Source organism: Mytilus trossulus, chromosome 12 (assembly GCF_036588685.1).
Source record: "Mytilus trossulus isolate FHL-02 chromosome 12, PNRI_Mtr1.1.1.hap1, whole genome shotgun sequence".
Taxonomy (NCBI): Eukaryota; Metazoa; Mollusca; class Bivalvia; order Mytilida; family Mytilidae; genus Mytilus; species Mytilus trossulus.
Window position 1 is genome coordinate 9,975,134 of NC_086384.1, and position 18,417 is coordinate 9,993,550.

At 29.9% G+C, this 18,417-nt stretch overlaps 1 protein-coding gene across 1 annotated transcript; it reads right to left on the reverse strand.

Annotated features, from left to right (window-relative positions):
* Positions 1-6,271: 6,271 nt before the first annotated feature.
* On the reverse strand, positions 6,272-18,328 carry LOC134693240 (CTD nuclear envelope phosphatase 1-like). Its single transcript, XM_063553984.1, has 7 exons — positions 18,078-18,328; positions 16,548-16,614; positions 15,787-15,905; positions 14,281-14,352; positions 13,453-13,569; positions 12,179-12,290; positions 6,272-11,083 (listed from the first exon to the last, which is right to left on the reverse strand). The coding sequence occupies exons 1-7, from the start codon at positions 18,174-18,176 to the stop codon at positions 10,938-10,940; spliced, it is 732 nt and encodes a 243-aa protein (XP_063410054.1). The 5' UTR covers positions 18,177-18,328; the 3' UTR covers positions 6,272-10,937.
* Between the last annotated feature and the right edge of the window lie 89 nt (positions 18,329-18,417).

The following is an 18,417-nucleotide window of genomic DNA, read 5'->3' on the forward strand; positions in this document are numbered from 1 at the left end:
CGACAACAGCTGAAATTCAGGTTCCTGACTTAGGACAGGTGAAAACAAACGCAGCGGGTTTAAACGTTTTCATAGGTACCAACCTTCATCCTTTCCTGAAACATTGAGTTTAACTAAACACTCAGCGGAACGAATAAATTTGATCTATGGCACAATGTTAAGATAAAATCAATAAAATAAGTAAATTTCCATTTACGTTTTCTTTCATTTTTATTTTCCTATTTTTCTATTTTTTGTACTTTTACCAATTATTTTCTATTTTTGTACTTTTACCAATTATTTTCTATTTTTTGTACTTTAACCAATTATTTTCTATTTTATGTACTTTTACCAATTATTTTCTATTTTTTGTACTTTTACCAATTATTTTCTATTTCTTATATTTTAGCACCTCATCATTCTCTTATCTTTATATTTTTGTCATTTTCTTTACATATTGCCCATTATTAGCTATTCTATAACTGACCCAATCCACACCCTTCGCGATGCTTATTCACACAACATTGTGAATTCAGCCCTTGTTTGTTTGTTTGTTTTCTACTGGTAAATCTTATCTTTACCAAAGCTTTTCTATAATTAAGATTTTGTTTAACTACTTATTTAGGTGTCATTTAGGACTATACGCATTCAGAATACATGTACACAAAACTAACACAATTATAATGTAAAACACACCTCGGGGACTATATAAGGGTTAAGAAACTGGTTTTGCTTCTTTTTGTAGAATTAACATATTTATTCAAAGCAATTTCTTTTCCAAATGACCGGTGCGTGATATAAAATGGCCATTACTGAGGTATTAACATCTTGATTTGTAAATAAAGTAGACAATATTCAAACATTAAAGCCGATCTGGTTGACCAGGGGTCACACAATCTCAGAAGTTTTATTGTTAACAAAATTCCTTTCTTTACTATAACCTCTAATCAATAGGTATTGTTGACAATTTTAATTATTCCATTTAAATACGAGTTCTAATGCTTCATCAAGGTTACCAGACCAAGAAACGGGACAGTAAAAAAAACTTCTCACATACTTGAATATTTATTGTCACAAATGAATTGTAAATAAAGCTGTATGGAAAGATTTAATGTAAACAATATGAAAGGAAATTTAAAATGTACATGTATGAAGTGTAAAACAAGAGCTCACAAGATGACAACTTTTACCCTCTTAACTTGCCATGTCTGTTTTAATGTTACAAGTCGAAAGATAAAGGTTTTACTACAATTATCACATACGCTAAACATTTGCAATGACCCATGTAAATAAGGCCAAGGTCATGGTCAAATGAGAGCACGATAAATGGCTGACCCCTGTTAAGAGAGAGTACGTCATATGTATTACCCTTGTAGATTTCGACAAAGGGCAGATTAGATAGGATTAATTTTAACGAGTCACTGAACAATTTCCAATTATAAGTTTTGCTCTATATGCAAAAGTATTCGTCAAATTTAGCTATTTGAAGGGAAATAACTCTTGTATGTATGTACTGGTAAATGCCTCCGATATCCGAAGAACCCCTCGAAAGCTGCGAGGGTACAGTGGCATCCATGTACACTCCCTATCGGGATTAATGGAGATGTGTCACTAACGTATATTTATTCGACAATTATTTTTAAAGGACAATTCAATCCCCACCCAACACAAAGAGAGTGCTAGGACACCGGGAAGTCTGTTATTATGGTGGAGGAAGCCGAAGTACTCGGAGAGAACCACCGGGCCACTCGGTGGAAACAGACAAACCAGAGAGATATCAGACGATTGCTCTCTAGGTCAAAGTAGGGTACAACTTTGACCAACCGAGGCCCCCAAAGTACCCAAGCTAGTTTAAACTCCGGTTTGGGTACCAGAGATGTGTGCGAGAGGGTGAAAATTACCCTTCTGATGTACTGATATTTTTAGCACCCCGAGTGAGAATCGAACTCGGGACCTTCAGCACTGTAGCCATCGGTCTTAACCACTACACCACGAACTCACTCTTGACAATTGCAGATCTTTATGCGCGGACCATTTTTCAATTTTAATTCTACTTAAATAGTTCCCAAGATATTACAAAAAAATAGCAGAAAATTCAGGGAAAATGAAAATAAAGGATCATAACTCCTATTTAGATAGGATTTCCAAACAACCAGAAAATTAGGCATAGGTAGATCGTAATAATAACAAACATAATCGTATTAATTACTAATTCATTTCACTGAACATACATTACATATTTTTTTCAGTATTTCACGCGACATGCGTTTGCCACAACGAGGAAAGTCCACGACAATGCCGAAAAGTATGTTGTCAAGGTTGTCATCATCATGCAATGCCAGAAAAATCTCTTTTCTGTAGTCCAAAACGAGCCTTCCTTTGATAGTTGTTTCTCTCTTAAATAGAGTTGTCAGAGATTTCTATTTTCCGATATCTGGAAGTCACAATCCAACAACGAATCCAGTTCATTTTGGTTGGATTGGTATTTTGGATGACCATCCAAACTAGGGTCGATTGAATTATCAGTTTTCACAGGTTGCATGTTTCCATACTTAATGCATTCCATTCTCAGTGTCATCATTGCGCTGGAATGGTAACTCATAGATTTTCCAGTTCATGATTCGAAAGCATTCTGACACTATTTGGTTAGATATACTGTTCCCAGGTAGAACTTTCATCATTTCTGATTCTTCCATTATTTTGTTTGTTTCATCTTAATTCTCTTAATTTCTCATATTTCTCTAGATTGCCCATGATTCCCTTCAAATAGCTATTCATAATGAAGAAAATGCTCATAAAGAAAAAAAATCTCATCGTAATAGAGAAAAACCTCATCATCAAGAAAAACCTCATCATAAAGAAAACCCTCACCATAATAGAGAAAAACCTCATCGTAATAGAGAAAAACCTCATCATCAAGAAAAACCTCATCATAAAGAAAACCCTCACCATAATAGAGAAAAACCTTATCATAATAGAGAAAAACCTTATCAAAATAGAGAAAAACCTTATTAGTTAGAATAGAGAAAAACTCATCATAATAGAGAAAAAGTCATCATAATAGAGAAAAAACTTATCATAATAGAGAAAAAGCTCATAATAATAAAGAAAATACAGATCATAATAATGAAAAACCTCATCATAAAACAGAAACCGACATCATGATTCTGAAGGAATTACCATAAGGCATTTCCGGCGTTCCATACAATCCATTATACATACATGTTTAAACTAAATGCAATGTAACAGACGGACAATCATTCCATACAATAAATATAGTTGAACTTCTTTTAAAAGACATATCAACGAAAAGTCAACATTGACCAATGAACCACTAGATGTCTTCTTGCTTATAGTATTGAGGAAAAACTAACCCGACCATGAAGGTCCGTGTAACACTTATCAATTCAAAGTTTTAAAAAGTTTTGAAATTTTAGAATTTTGTAATTTTGATCAAAGTTTTAAAATATCAAAACTTCAAATTGTGTTAAAGTTTTGAAATTTTGAAATTTTAACCAAATTATTAAAATATCAAAATTCTAAATATTGTTTATATATTTGATAGTTTAGGAATTTGATCAAACTTTTAAATTACTAAAACTAACGTGCAATTTTGATTATTTCAGCATTTATTGGGTAGCACACAAATCCAGGGCGCTCGTATAAGGCAGCTTAACTGCCTAAAAAGAGAGGACGTGCAATTTGTGTTTAGCTGCAATTGGCAATGCATACCATAATTTATTTGAATGCATAATCAATTATTTGAAAGTGAAATCAGCGAAAATGTCTTGTGATGGGATTGATGGTTAATTATTTAGCCGAATATTTCTCCCATGTACTGAATTCCACAGATGCCATATGTTAAACATAAACAGAGTTCTCCGTTATACAGTTACAATCTACATAGATGGTATATTTTTGTTTTGTAAAGGATCTGACGAAAGATCTGCTATTATGAGCACCTTTACAACATAAAACTAGATCTACAATATAACATATGTCATTATTGTGGCTTATGTAATTAGGCAGACAGGATGTTAAATGTTATATTTACTTGTGCATTCATGGTGTAAATGTTTTTTAAAAACCTAAAAAAAACATTTGGTGTGTCCGATTTGTCATTGTTTCAAAATTATAAGATAAATGAATCATACATATAACAATTTGACAATTAATTATACACATCTTATTATAAACCAAGTCGCATTTGTTTGAATAGCTTGTCTATGTTTGATAAAGAAATATGATTAATCCTTTTATAGTTATATTTTTCATTTTGTGCATATTCTAGGCAAATAAACTCATCATAGAGACCAGAACTAAATTTTGTCAATATGCCAGACGTGCATTTCGTCTACTAAAGACTCATGCACAGCTTGATGATATATTCTTCTTGTAATTTGTTGACCTAAAAGGTTTTCTGATTTTTATTAATGTTTTGTTGGGTTTCTATTTCTATGACGTATACTATTTCTCATCATATACATATTAATCAAATAGATATAAAGGAGCAAATACAATTGAGTAACTCAGTTGATGGGATCTAGCCATTTAATGCAACAAGAAGCTTGACATAAAGAATGCAGCTGCAAAATTCTGCAAATTATCTCCTATCAGAAATGACAACAATTCAAAATGACCTCGACAACGGACAACAATGCTGCTTGCATTGTTTTGAAGTGTAAACAAATAAGAAATATCATACGTGTTTGTTGTTCCTTGACTGCTGTCTCATTAATATTTACCATGCTGTATGTTTCATTAATACCAAATGAACTCAACATCTTAAAGAACATTTGAGCCACCAAAAAAAATGGAGATGATCATTGGTTTTTTTTTCTAATGCAACTAAAAACTCAACTAACTAAACATTCATTTCATTAGAAATCCACAAGGATCAACATTTTATTATTGTCTAAACATAAAACATTTTATAAAGATCACAAAGCCTTTAGGACTCACTGATCACATGATCCATCATGGATCACTGGTCATGTGACCCACCACAGATCACATATCACATGACCCATCATGGATCACTGGTCATGTGACCCACCACAGATCACATATCACATGACCCATCATGGGTCACTAGTCATGTGACCAAACACAGAACTCATATCACATGACCCATCATGGATCACTGGTCATGTGACCCACTATAGATCACATATCACATGACCCATCATGGATCACTGGTCATGTGACCCATCACAGATCACATATCACATGACCTCTAGGCTCACTAACATAATTTTATAAAATCTATCAAACAAATTATTTATGTAAAATTACACATAGGTGTTTCTGTTCAAAAATGCATTATAATCTTATACAAAACTGGCTTGCAACATTCAATCTTAGTGAACTACAAAACTTACTAATACATGTACAAGTATTCCAAAATTACTCACATATCAATTAAATGACAATCTGGATTTTTTAATCAATATCAAGGCTAACATTTTGCAATATTAAAACAGACATTTTAAAAGAAATTTAAACATATTTTTGGTGATATTTTCAGGTAGAGGAATAAGAAATGAAACTAGATTTTTTACACATAAGCCCATTTACTCATGTAATATTATGGAGGTATACACTTTACCGTAGAAATCTTTTTCCTTATCATTTTCAAAGAACATAGAATGATAGTGTTTTATCGCTATTTTGTGCATTTTTCCTTTGGTCTTTTTTTGTGATAATTTTCATATCATGCTTCTCGCTTGATATGGAAAAATTATCACTAGAAACTAAGGAGACCACGTGGCGTTGCTAACGAAATTGACATTGAAATTGACAACGTCGTCAAAGGTAAAACAGCGATAAACAGATTATCATTGGTCATCTCAACTCGATTGCTTTTCTCACTTTCGCTGTTCCAGCTCAAGTGAGAAAAATCAATCTCGTTGAGATAATCAACGATAATCTATAAATACAATAAAACCAAAGGACAAGTATGGAATACCCTGTGTGTGACAAAAACTATCTTATAACAAATCTTAAGATATGGTCACTGTATACTATAAAATTATATATTTTCATGAGGGGTTTATTCTCGCTAGTTTTTAAACACATTAGACAATCAAAGACAAGAACAAAAAGTTAAAAAAAATTTGCGATCGTATCAAAATTCACATATGTTATACCTGCTACTGGGTTTTGACTTTGAAATAGCGAAATTTTAACTCTGAATATAAACTACATTAGGGTACATTATATGCATTACTGGAATCAAGTTTTGGAATGTCAAAGATGGTCAAGGATGGTCAAGGTTATTGTTATGGGATACTTAATGATTACTTTAAACATTATTTCATTTTTCCAAAGGGAAACATACAAGTGAACAGGAGAATTTGCTTTCACAGAATCAAGAAGACTATGGGTAATCTCATTGTTCTTACACCAAAATGAAAATAACATTACGTCACTGGTTAAATTTCCATTATTTTGTACTGTTTATACCAATCACAAGGTTTTAGTGTACAATTTTGAAAATATTACCCAGAATCCATTAGATTCTGAAACGGCCAATTGGTCAATCATGTAAAGCTTTATTTTTTATCATTCAGAAATTGCAATTTAAGATATGAAACAATTATTTGATTAAAATTGATAATTTTTTATAATATTTTTTTTAAAGATATATTTTCTGAGAATTTTATTTCTTCTAAGGAAGATAAAAACACATCAAATAAAATTAATAGATTTATTTATAAAATACAGAGCAAGTTCAACCGTATTAATTCATAATGCCTTATGATTTGGATTGTTATTTTGTATAAGGGCAAATAGTTTCAAACTTTTCACACAAGACATGAATAAGGGGCATTATAATTTTGGATTATTCAAATATCCTTGTTTGAAAGTGAATAATTAATATTTGATTTACTTATTTAACACTGTACTGACTAATTAAAAGTGAGTTTATACTAAATTGTAACATTTTCATATAATATTGATATCCCATATATTTTCATCATTTTTATATAATGCTGTAAATTATGATCTTCCTTATGTAACAGTTATACAACTATCAGTGTCTGGGTTTAGAAAAAAAAATCGATTTTGTATGAAAAAAATCTCAACATATAATATTCTAATTTGATTAATTCAGAATAAACATATATATATATATAATTACTTCTCATATATGTCAACAAAAAGTACACATTTTCTTAGATAAAATTTGAGTTTGATATACTCTAAAAAAAAATCAACAAAACAAACTAACTCAAGTAGTAGTATAAGTATAGCACTATATATTGAACTTTAACAAAGAAATTTGCAAATATTTAAGTCAGAAAACCATTACAATTTGACTCCTATCATTATTCTATTAGATATCCAGTTTCTACCCTAGAACAATCAGTTTACCTTCATGAAACTTTCAAACCTCAGGTATAAAGCTCAATCTTACTAAACATTAAAAAAAAATTGATCATGTTGGCCTGTAGAAAACTTTATTACAGGCCAGAAAGACTATTTAAATGCCTGGCCTGGAGGGTCGGTGGTTAAGCAAAAAGACTGCAGGTTACGTGGATAAGACTAGGTTCAATATTATTGAAGCTTTGTAATTAAATCCAATAGACTGTGCTCGAAATCTATCTACTGTATATCCATATTTATCTTTGCAATTTAAATATGCAATCTTTTAAGGTTAGCTTGATGGTTAAGTGGATAACATCTTAAGACTAAAATACACATGAAATGCTTAAACATTTTATTGAGTGAATGCCTTGTAAATTGATCAAATTTAAGACTTTTTATAATTTGGATACATTTTAGTACATTATAAATCAAATATGATGAATTTGATCTGTGATCTTCACTTTGACACCTAATGCCACTATAACAGCCTGCATTTCTTTTATTAACCTTGAAATCTTAATAAAATATTCCTTGCCAAGTTTTAACTATAATTGTTTTCTGATCAACAATAAAATGTTAAGATACCTAATTAGGATAATGTCAAGAAATAAAAACAAACATAAACAAAGAAAATAGCTTGATGTCAAAAGTTCAATAGGTTTTAATGACATAAGCAAATCAAATTAGCAAACATCTGACAGCATTGTTGTGTTGTGTTCACCTAACCTACAATAGATTTAAAGGTAAACTAATGTGTGTGTAATTACAGGTAAACCAGGAAGTCAAATTATGAAGTATAGACTTATTTATAGATTTATTAAAAACTGTTGATATTTTTAAATCAACCAGAAAAACATTCAGTTCCAAAAACAAATGTATCCATGCTTAGAATACTTGTTACATAAAATTTTAAGATTTATGATAAAAGCAAATATTCCAATAGATATAGGAAGATGTGGTGTAAGTGCCAATGAGACAACTCTCCATCCAAATAACAATTTAAAAAAAAATACAAGTTCATTTTGACATAAAGATGATTTTTTATTATCGAGGGAAGACAGATACCTTTGGTTCCTGATATAAACAATTTTGTCCCCACCTTAACATACAGTAAACTAATACTTGTCCATTACTTTCAAAACAAAAACATTGTAATACATAACAAGTTTATGAAAAGTTATGAGGTGTACAAAGCATCCTAAAGATTAAGACCATAGAAAGACAACCTTAGAAAACTAAGTAACTATTACTACAATATTGTTTTGTAGAACCTGAAATTTTATGAATGCCTCAAGTATTTTTTAATTAACATGTGTGTAAATATTACAGGAAGACAGGCAAAATACTTCAAGCATTTGTTTAAAATAAAAGCAAAATTATTAATAAAGATATTGCACTTCTTATCAAACCAAAACATTGTATATGCAAACATTTGCATTTAAATAATTTTCTGCAAATTACTTTTTCAGGTGACAATGACAAATATACTTTTCACCAATTTCAGAAAGAAAATTTGTAATCCAAACTAAATCACTTTAAAAATTTCATTTTTCTCTGACCATGTATACCTAGACTCTATCGTTACACTTTAAACTGTCATATAAGAATCAAGAGTTTATATTTCATTCCACTGCTATCTTACATGTATATCTATAATTGAATTTTTTTTATATAACTAGACTTTAGAGTCCTCTCAATGTTTCAACAGACTTAGAATTCACATAAACATGTGTAAAAGAAGTTGTGAGATATACCTGTGAGACGGTAACATAAGCATATTGATTCAAGGACTTCTAGAGGTCAAAATACTGGCTTCAAATATAGAAATATGTCTATACAATATATAAAGCTCACACTACAGGGAGATAACTCTGTAAAGTCAGCTAAACGTTTTAATAACGTTGTGTTGTAAAGGGAATATTAAGCTTCTCAATTGAAAAATTAGTGTTTGTAAAACTGCAATATAACCAGTGTAATTTTTCTGATAAAACGGTTGGTTCAAAATTTCTGAAAATTTTATATTTTTGTTAAAGGGTCAAAGTTAATACTTTGTCAAAATTTTATGAAAAGTAAAGGAGCCAAATCAATTTGAGTGAAAGTGTTAGGTACCACCTTAATCAACCAGTCTTAAAATTTGGTTTTGTGAATCTGCCATTATTAATGACGTCCATACATAATTTTTTATTGTATAAATGCTGCTCAGACAGAAAAAAACCATTTTTTAATAGTTTTTAGTAGTAAAAATAATTATTCATCTGAATATAATTATTCATACCCATACTTTTTTGTATTTCAAATCTTAAACATAAGCCACTCTAGAATCTTTTAATTTTACATATTCCAGCCAAATAGTCTCTACTTTAAATTTATCTTCTCAATTAAATTATTCAAGTTTAATTAAGGCAAACGGCAATTAATTACTGTGGATTCATTTGTTTTCGTGGGTACCAATTTTCGTGGTTTGAGGAAACTTACATATTCGTGGATATTTAATTTCATGGTTTTGGCAAAGTCTACACTCATTCCTTTACAAAATTTGTATTTCGTTGAACAATTGAATTCATGGTTCTCCTGTACCCACGAAATCCACGAAAATTGGTATCCAACGAATATTGATGAATCCACAGTAGTATAATTACATAAAATTTACTGTTTTATTCAGCATTCAACATGTCCTAACCTATTTCAACAATGCAATCAGATTTAAAAAGAAAGTCATCCGATATATTTCTTGTATCATTTATTTTGCTTGATTAACATGTTTTTTCAAAAATTTTACAACGACAAATGTTAAAGATATATTTTGACCTCTAGATATGTTAAAGATATATTTTGACCTCTAGATATGTTCTCAATTTTTGGTGTCATTGGGTTGCTGTCTAAATGAGGTACTGTGGATTCATTTATTTTCGTGGGTACCAATTTTCGTGGATTGAGGAAAACTTGCATTTTCGTGGATATTTGATTTCGTGGTTTTGCTAAAATCTGCATACAAGCTTATGGAAAATTTGAAATTCATTAAACATTTGAATTCGTGGTTCACCTGTATTAACGAAATCCACGAAAATTGGTATCCCACGAATAACAGTGAATCCACAGTATACTCGTAATCTTCTTTCATTCATAAAAGATAAAAAAATAAAGTGTATAATAGTTAATAAGCATATAATTTTTCATTTTCTAACATAAAGTATTTCATAGATATGGTTAACATTGTAAGAGACAGAAAAAGAGAATACATTTGTAATTTTTGCATTTTAAACCTTAGACTGGTGACTTATCTCAAATATAAAGGAAAATTTCACAATATTTTCAAGTTTTTGTTTACACAATTAATACATATATGTTTGAAACCTTCATACAAAACAGTGATATATATCTTGCTGCCTTCAAGCATTCATACAAGGTTATGGTTGCATTCACACTGCCATTTATGTCCGGTAGAGCACACCATACATTTAAGTCACATTCTGCCAATCTTGTCCCTGTCAAGCTACCATACAGATCTCTACTTCAGAGGTAGTGGTCCTCAGGCTATATGATGATGACGAGACAAATTATTATCATGGTAATACTCTAAAATATCCTCAAACTGTTTTATGTAAGTGTAAGTTTCTACTAAGTACTGATCGCACGTCGTGACAAAATCGTAGAGCATCTAACATCGGCAGTAAACATAGAAGTGATATGTCCGTTGGTTCACTGAACCACGACTTTATAGGAATAGCGTTATCTGGAATGATAGTGAAAAAGCAATGAATTATCTGTTGGTCCACTGAATCATAAATTTAAATATAAGAATAGTGTAATCTTGAACAATAGTAAAAATATAATAAACAATATGTTGGTTCACTGAAAAATGAGTTTATATTATTACATTGGTTGCAATAAATTACATTGATTTCAAAGTTGAATAAATACTGATAATTTCAAATGTGAAATAAACATGGTTATTTCACTCTCTGACGTCATCAAGAGGCATTGTCAAGACGTCGATAACGGTGGATCAAAACAAATTGTGAATGTATAGAAAAAAGATATAGTTCCTTACATGTTTTACATTAATTTCTTTAAAAAAAGCCATTTGCCAATGTAATATAAAGAATAACTAATTAAAGAATTCAAATATCGAAAAAAATTCAACTCGTGACCGAACTGTCACAACACTGATAATTAACTCATGCGCTACGCACATTCGTGAATTAATGTGTTGTTCGGTCACTCTTTGAATATTTTTCTCTATTTGAATTCTTCGATTAGTTATTCTATAAGGAATAGCCTTGTTTGAACAGATATTGAAGAAAGCCTTGCTGAACTTCTTCATTCACTGAACATTGCTGAATCAAGATTTTTTTATTTGAAAAAATACTACAACAGCAATAATGAACCAAGGCACTCAATGTCTGTAAACTCTTTATTCAATAAACCATTTAATGGAATTCATACATATCTTCTCATTTCTATGTCTGTGAATTTAATAAAATTTATTTATTTTTCATATTTGAACTCTGTATCACAATATTCACTAATGTATAGGCTAATATTCCACTATTAATCATTAATGTAACTTTTCAATAAACAAATATGAAGAAATAAGAAAACTACTGTGTATTACGTTTAAATCCTGGGATATCATTTTTTGTGTATTCCTTGGATACAGATGAAACAGGGATTTAAATGTCCAACAATTTTATTTTTTTCTATAAGCTTGAAGGCAGATTAGACAAACCAAGATATCAAATATCCAGGAAAATGCAAGTTTTCCTCAATTCACGATGATTGGTTCCCACGAAAATAAATGTAACACAGTAATTAATATAAATAATACCTGGATAATTTTTATAAGCCACCGGTGAATTGTCTAATATAAATATACTAGAGAGATCTTTACATATTTCTGTTAACTGCTTTGTATAACTTCCCTGCATTAACTGACAGTGCTGAAAAACAACAACAAATAAATTATTAATATAAAAACAACAACAAATAAACTATTAATATAAAAACATCAACAAATAAACTATTAATATAAAAACACCATCGTAATTTTCTTGAACACTCTAAAATAATTCTTTGTTGTAGAGTTTAAACTTTTATCTCTACACAAAAATGTTTAAACCACAATAAATATAATTTACAAATTATCTCCCTTTACTAAGATTTTCCTAGTTTTCTGTTCACCCTTGCAATACAAAAGCCAATTTTTAAACTTCATCTCTTTAATATCAATAGTATTTTTGTCTTTATTTTGAAAGTAAATGCATGATATTTCTAGATAAGATATAAATCATCTAGTCTTAATGCTGCATTAGGAATAAGAAAAGTAATAGGTCTTAATTGTGAAGTCAGTGGTTTGTTCTTTTAAAGGTTTTTAGAAGCAAAATCATGCATTCTAGCAGTCTCCTGGCACATAATCCAATCTTTTAGATTGCCATTTCTTATGTGTGAAGTTTTAATTTTTTTAAGAATTTTGATTTACAGTACCTTATTAAAATTTTGAAATATTTACAAATTTTAAACTTTTGCATTCCATTATCAGGTCTTGAGAGCATTTATAGCAAAACAGTAAGAAGATTAATGAAGTAAACACAATTCACAGGCAACACCAGTTTGTTGATTCTATGAATCTAGTGTGAATAATTTCAATAGTTTGAAAAAGCGGCCAAAGTTTTTAGGAATTTCAAAGACAGAAAGTGTGTTAAGAAAATGCAGGATCCTTGACCTGGTCTCTGGTTGATACATGTAGTTGTCTCATTGGCAATCATATCTTGTCTACTTATTTCTAACCTACATGTATGTAAAATTGAATAACATTTCAAAGCTTATTAGTAGAAAAAACAGTGTTACCAGATTGTTTTCAGCATTTTTGAGTTTTTTACCTGTAACTCGAAAGAATAATCTATCGCAATTTACAATAAAAATATGCACATCTCCACATCATGGTAAAAAACAAGCTTGGGCAGAAAAACTTAAAACTTAGGGTAATTTTTAATTTCTGCATGCATAATTATGTTGAAAATATATCATGTTGTGTTGAGTCCAGATAACCAAATCTTTTTTTGTTAAGCCATAACTTTAAGTTTTTTTCTAGCTTATACTTGCCTGCCTATAATATCTTCTTTTTAATATACCCCTATTATTGTCCAGTTTATCTGCTACGGCAGCCCCGTATATTTCCATACTAGCTGTAAATACCACTAAATCATACCACTGGCTAACCTATAAAGTAGGAGTATATCATAGTATCAAAGATAAATCTGTAATTCTTTAATCATAGACAGGTACAATGTGAGATACCGTAATAGACAAAGCTAGCAGATGACTGAAAAATGACAATTGACAGGTCTACTTCATGTTTTTTCTTGCATACACTCATATAAGTTTAACAGAGTGGAGCAATAAAAGAACAATCAAGACAATATTTATTTTCAACTGAACTACTTGTTTTGTACTTTTGCAAATGAACCTGAAAATTTAAAGATGATAGATATTTTTTATTGTAGTTTCCATTGTCCCTTTTTTTGTGTGCATGTTTTATGGTACATGTACTGACTCATAAATCTATCAGTACTGTTCTAAATTTACAAATGAATAGGATGCTCAGCGAAAACTGCAGGCATGTTCCATAATTTAATCTTAAAACTTTCCAACTTAATTTTTATGCTATCTGGAGGAGAGCCGTCTCATTGACAATCTTACTGCATTTTCTGATATCTATTTAAAGTGATACATATTTTTTTTGCTGTGTTGAAGACCCATTAGTGGCCTTTCTGCTGTTTTCTTCTACTCGTGGGTCAGTTTGTGGTCTCTTTGACATATTCACCATTTCCATTCTCAATTTTACATATATATAATACATTCAAAATTTAATCTTTTCAAGAATTGATCCATTCAACAACTTTCAAAGAATTAAAACTGATAAATACTTACAACATCTAAAAAATAATCAACATGAGGTCGTTTATGAACAAAAAATCTAACAGGATGTCTATCTATGTTTACCTGAAAATATAATAAGAAATTCATAAATAATCTTTTCTCTTGGATTTAGCTCTACAATGTTATAATATACTTTGTGAGATTGAGATCAAAAACTATTGTCTCTTTCCTGTGATTAGCCATAAATTTCTTACATGTGTGTGTAAATCTTTCTATTTTGAGTGATTGTTTATCCCACATTTGGTGATAAAATCAGGAAAATCAATACCTTTTAAGCCACCAACATACTTATAACTGTTTTGATTTTTTTGTAAGTGATATTGTTGTTCGTTTTCAAAACTACCCCTACTGTTTTTTATTGGAAAAACTGCATAATTTTTATTGAAATTGGGAAATTTGTTTATTTATTTTTTTATCACATCTGTGAATTTTTGCTGACCATTGCTATCTTCTTGCACAATTTTTTTCACATATATTTTGGTTGTAACACATTTTCAACATGAAAGGTACTTTAAAGAGGAGGGGAAATAAACAGAAAAAATATGATTCTTAATGCATTACCACATGTATTACAAACTCTGATCTGAAACTCAGATCTCAAAAGCACTTTTATAATATCAAAATAATAACATGAATACAAAATTTAAAACATTACTTCCAAGGTCATCACTGTTTGGGGAAAACATAAAACTTATTGGGAGGAATTTTATGCCTCCTTTTTTTTTTATAGCAATTGGGAATTTTCTCTTAGAGAAAAAAAGAATTTCGGATGTAATTTGAGGCAAACAAGTTCAGTGAATCTTCACCATAAATATGAATAAATGGAGATTTCTATTTTGACATAAATTATTATCCCTCTGGGTAACTATAATCTTCACTATTATTGGGTTCTTAGATAAAAAAAAAAAAATAATAATAAAAATTTTAAATATTTTTCTTACACAAACTTTTTATTTGGAATAAATTGTGATCCTGAACTTGATGAGCCAGCATGTGATCTCAGTTTACTTTCTTACACCCAGGATGTGTTTTTCATATAACAATTTCAATAACAATTTCAGGATGTAAACAAAGATTTACACTTTACATAATAATGACAATAACATCCTTATAAATGCAATGTACTATCATATTAAAGCAATTCATTCATCTATGGTGGTACATAACACTACAGGGAGATAACTCTGTAAAAATCAGCTGAATGTTTTTATCAAATTAAAATAAAATCAATTAAAAGCAGGGTGTTTGGTACCACCTGATATAAAATTTTCACTTAATTTCTTTTCCTATAATAAAAATTCCAGTGTTGTCTATTTGGCTTTTGAAGCTTTATTTTTACCATTGTGTACTGTAATATTTAAAGGTTTCTATTATAAAATGTATTATAAATGTAAGTTTGTAATATAAGTGGAAACAGCACAATTCAAATTATATGATGCTTATTGACAAGAACATTGAACTTGGACATAAAATCTAGAGAATTTCTTGTCTACTTACTTTTAATACAAAATCTGGAGGAGTTCCTGGTTTAACTGTTTGTCTAAGAACCCCATCATGATGAGAGTGAATTAATGTTTCGTCTAAATCTAAAACCAATATCTTTCTTTTTAACATACCTGTAAAAAATAAAATGTCTATTACAAACAGGAAAGACTAATTTTTTTAACGTCCATTCATCTCTTTTTAATAAATTTTCAGTGGATTTATTTTGCAAATGTGATATTCTAAAGTTTGTGCATTCTTTTCAACTCTACTTTTTCCATACTTTCTCATTGTTGAAGGACCACTTTCTTACATAGTGTTGCTATATAAATCAAACAGACAGTATTATTTATGGACACAAAAAAATGGAAAACATTCAGATGATGCCTTGTAAGGAATTGGTCCCAGTGTTTTACCCTACTTTCTTTGCCTATCATAAATAAAGACAACTTTTCATTTGGTGTTTTTTTTTTAAGTTTATCAAGGCATTTTTGCCTAAGTAATGAACAGAACACAGCTATTGATAAAAGTAAGAATTATGTATGAATCAATGAACAATTCATGTAGATATAAGAAGATGTGGTACATGTATGAGTACCAATGAGACAACTCTCCATCTAAGTAAGTAGAAGTTCACTACGTACTCAATCCTGTTAAAACCTTGTAGCATGATAGTTATAGATAAGTAGATAAATTCTTGAGGTAAAACTATGGATTATAAATTTCATGAATTTCTGTGTGTAATTATCAAGCGTTACATGTGACCTGTTACTTACTCAGTCGGTGTTTAGATAATGGTGACAATGGTATGCACTCATATTTAACTGTCTGGTGCTGAATTATCTGAAACAAAAAAATAAATAAATTGACAATCAAAATATATAGAAATAGTCAGCTGAAACTAAATGTCAAGCTAGAAATAAGTTTTTAATGTAATATAGTAATGTGGATAACTACCAATGATAACAGTGGTTTCTGTGTACATTTAGAAGTAGAGATTAAAGTTCCTTGTGATGATAACTATAATCATCCAATCACTTTTTTTCACCAAAACATTTTGTAATTGGGCACCAAAGCCACCATGCAGACCTTGCTTGCACTGTCACATTTCAAAGTTCAGCAAACTATGCAATCTGGATCACAACCAAATTTGGCAATTAATTAAAACATTTCACATTTGACATATATATGAACGGCAAGTTTAAGTTTTAGCAACCACAACATCACTACCATATCATAAACCACATCCAATTTTTATTCAAATTCCAGTTGAATGAATAGATATATTTTTATAAATAATAATTTTAAAAATTATTTTCCTGAATAAAAATTTGGGAATTTTTAAGATTATTTTTTTTATCAATTTGATGATTAATTATTGTTAATAATGTATGATTTACTTCTATTTAATATTCATGCACAGCTAAATTTGGTATTCATGGTATTATTGTTTTGCGTTAGAAAATCATGATTAAGATTTATTCAATCCCCCCAAAAAAACTTTTGTCATAATTATCTCACTTTATTTTGAAACATCAAAAAAATAAAACTATAGCAATACACCTACCAAAACTTTATTAAAAATTACTTAATACAAAACCGATAAAAGAGGGTATGAATGCCCTTTACGGTCAAGTGTCAAACATTCATTTTTGGCTACCATATGCATTAGCTTGGTGCTAATAGGAGCCTAAAATGATCATTGGTTAAAATTTTAACTTATTATTACCTTTATTTTTGTAAATATTTTAACATGATTGATTATTGGTCAAAACCTGTCAAATTTTTTATCATCCATACCAATTAATCTAATTCAAATTGAATGTCCATACTCGCTCTTTTTAAGCTTGGTATTATACACACAAAAAAATGAGCAAGTGCAGAGATTTCATTTCAATTAGATTGCATCTAAATGAAAGTGTATTTTTTATCGTCATGCACCGAAAAATTACAGTCAACGCCATTTGACAATTATTTTTACTGTTATTTGTCATGAAGCCATAATTTGAAGGTACATGTAATCAAATTAATGCCCTAATGGAGAGGTTGCAAACGTGTAGGGTACAATCATACTTAAGTTGCAAACATGTAAGGTTCAAATATGAATCATGTAAATGTGTGTGAATGTGTTTTCAGGCAAACGAACCTGGATTCGTGTTTTATTGTTTGAACCATACATTCCTACATGTCCTTTTAGATATTTTAAATAAAATTCAGAGACTACAACTTATTCAATGGGCAAGCTTTCAAAAATTAATGACAGGGAGTCGAGAATAGTCGATTATTTATCGAATTATGTCACTCACAGCCCTGGCTTGTCGTTTAAAACAGTAGCAAATGAAACTCCATATTTTGGCTGCCAGTAAGAAGAATCCACGCAATCCCATAACAATGTACTTGATCATGAGTGCAAGACTTTTATATTTTGAAGTTTGCAAAGACACATTAATGGGAATTAAATGAGCAAGTAGATAGGGAAAGTTAATATATTTCAAGGACGATAGTTTCACTGAATTTATGCCGCCATTGAATTCCCATCATGCTCTTAATTTCATTAAGTGTTTCTCTTGGTTTTACTCAATTTAATTGGATAAACCCAGGAAGTGTCCGAATACTTTTCCAACCGGAAGTTCAAAAATTGGAAGG

What these genes read in the sequence shown, in the direction of transcription:
- LOC134693240 (XM_063553984.1), bottom strand. Translation starts at nt 18,176, where the DNA reads ATGATCAAGTACATTGTTATGGGATTGCGTGGATTCTTCTTACTGGCA. An exon ending in CTCCAGATTTTGTATTAAAA is followed by an intron (nt 14,353 to 15,786) that starts GTAAGTAGACAA and finishes TTATATTTTCAG; the next exon opens with GTAAACATAGATAGACATCC. An exon ending in GGCTTATAAAAATTATCCAG is followed by an intron (nt 11,084 to 12,178) that starts GTATTATTTATA and finishes CTATCATTCCAG; the next exon opens with ATAACGCTATTCCTATAAAG.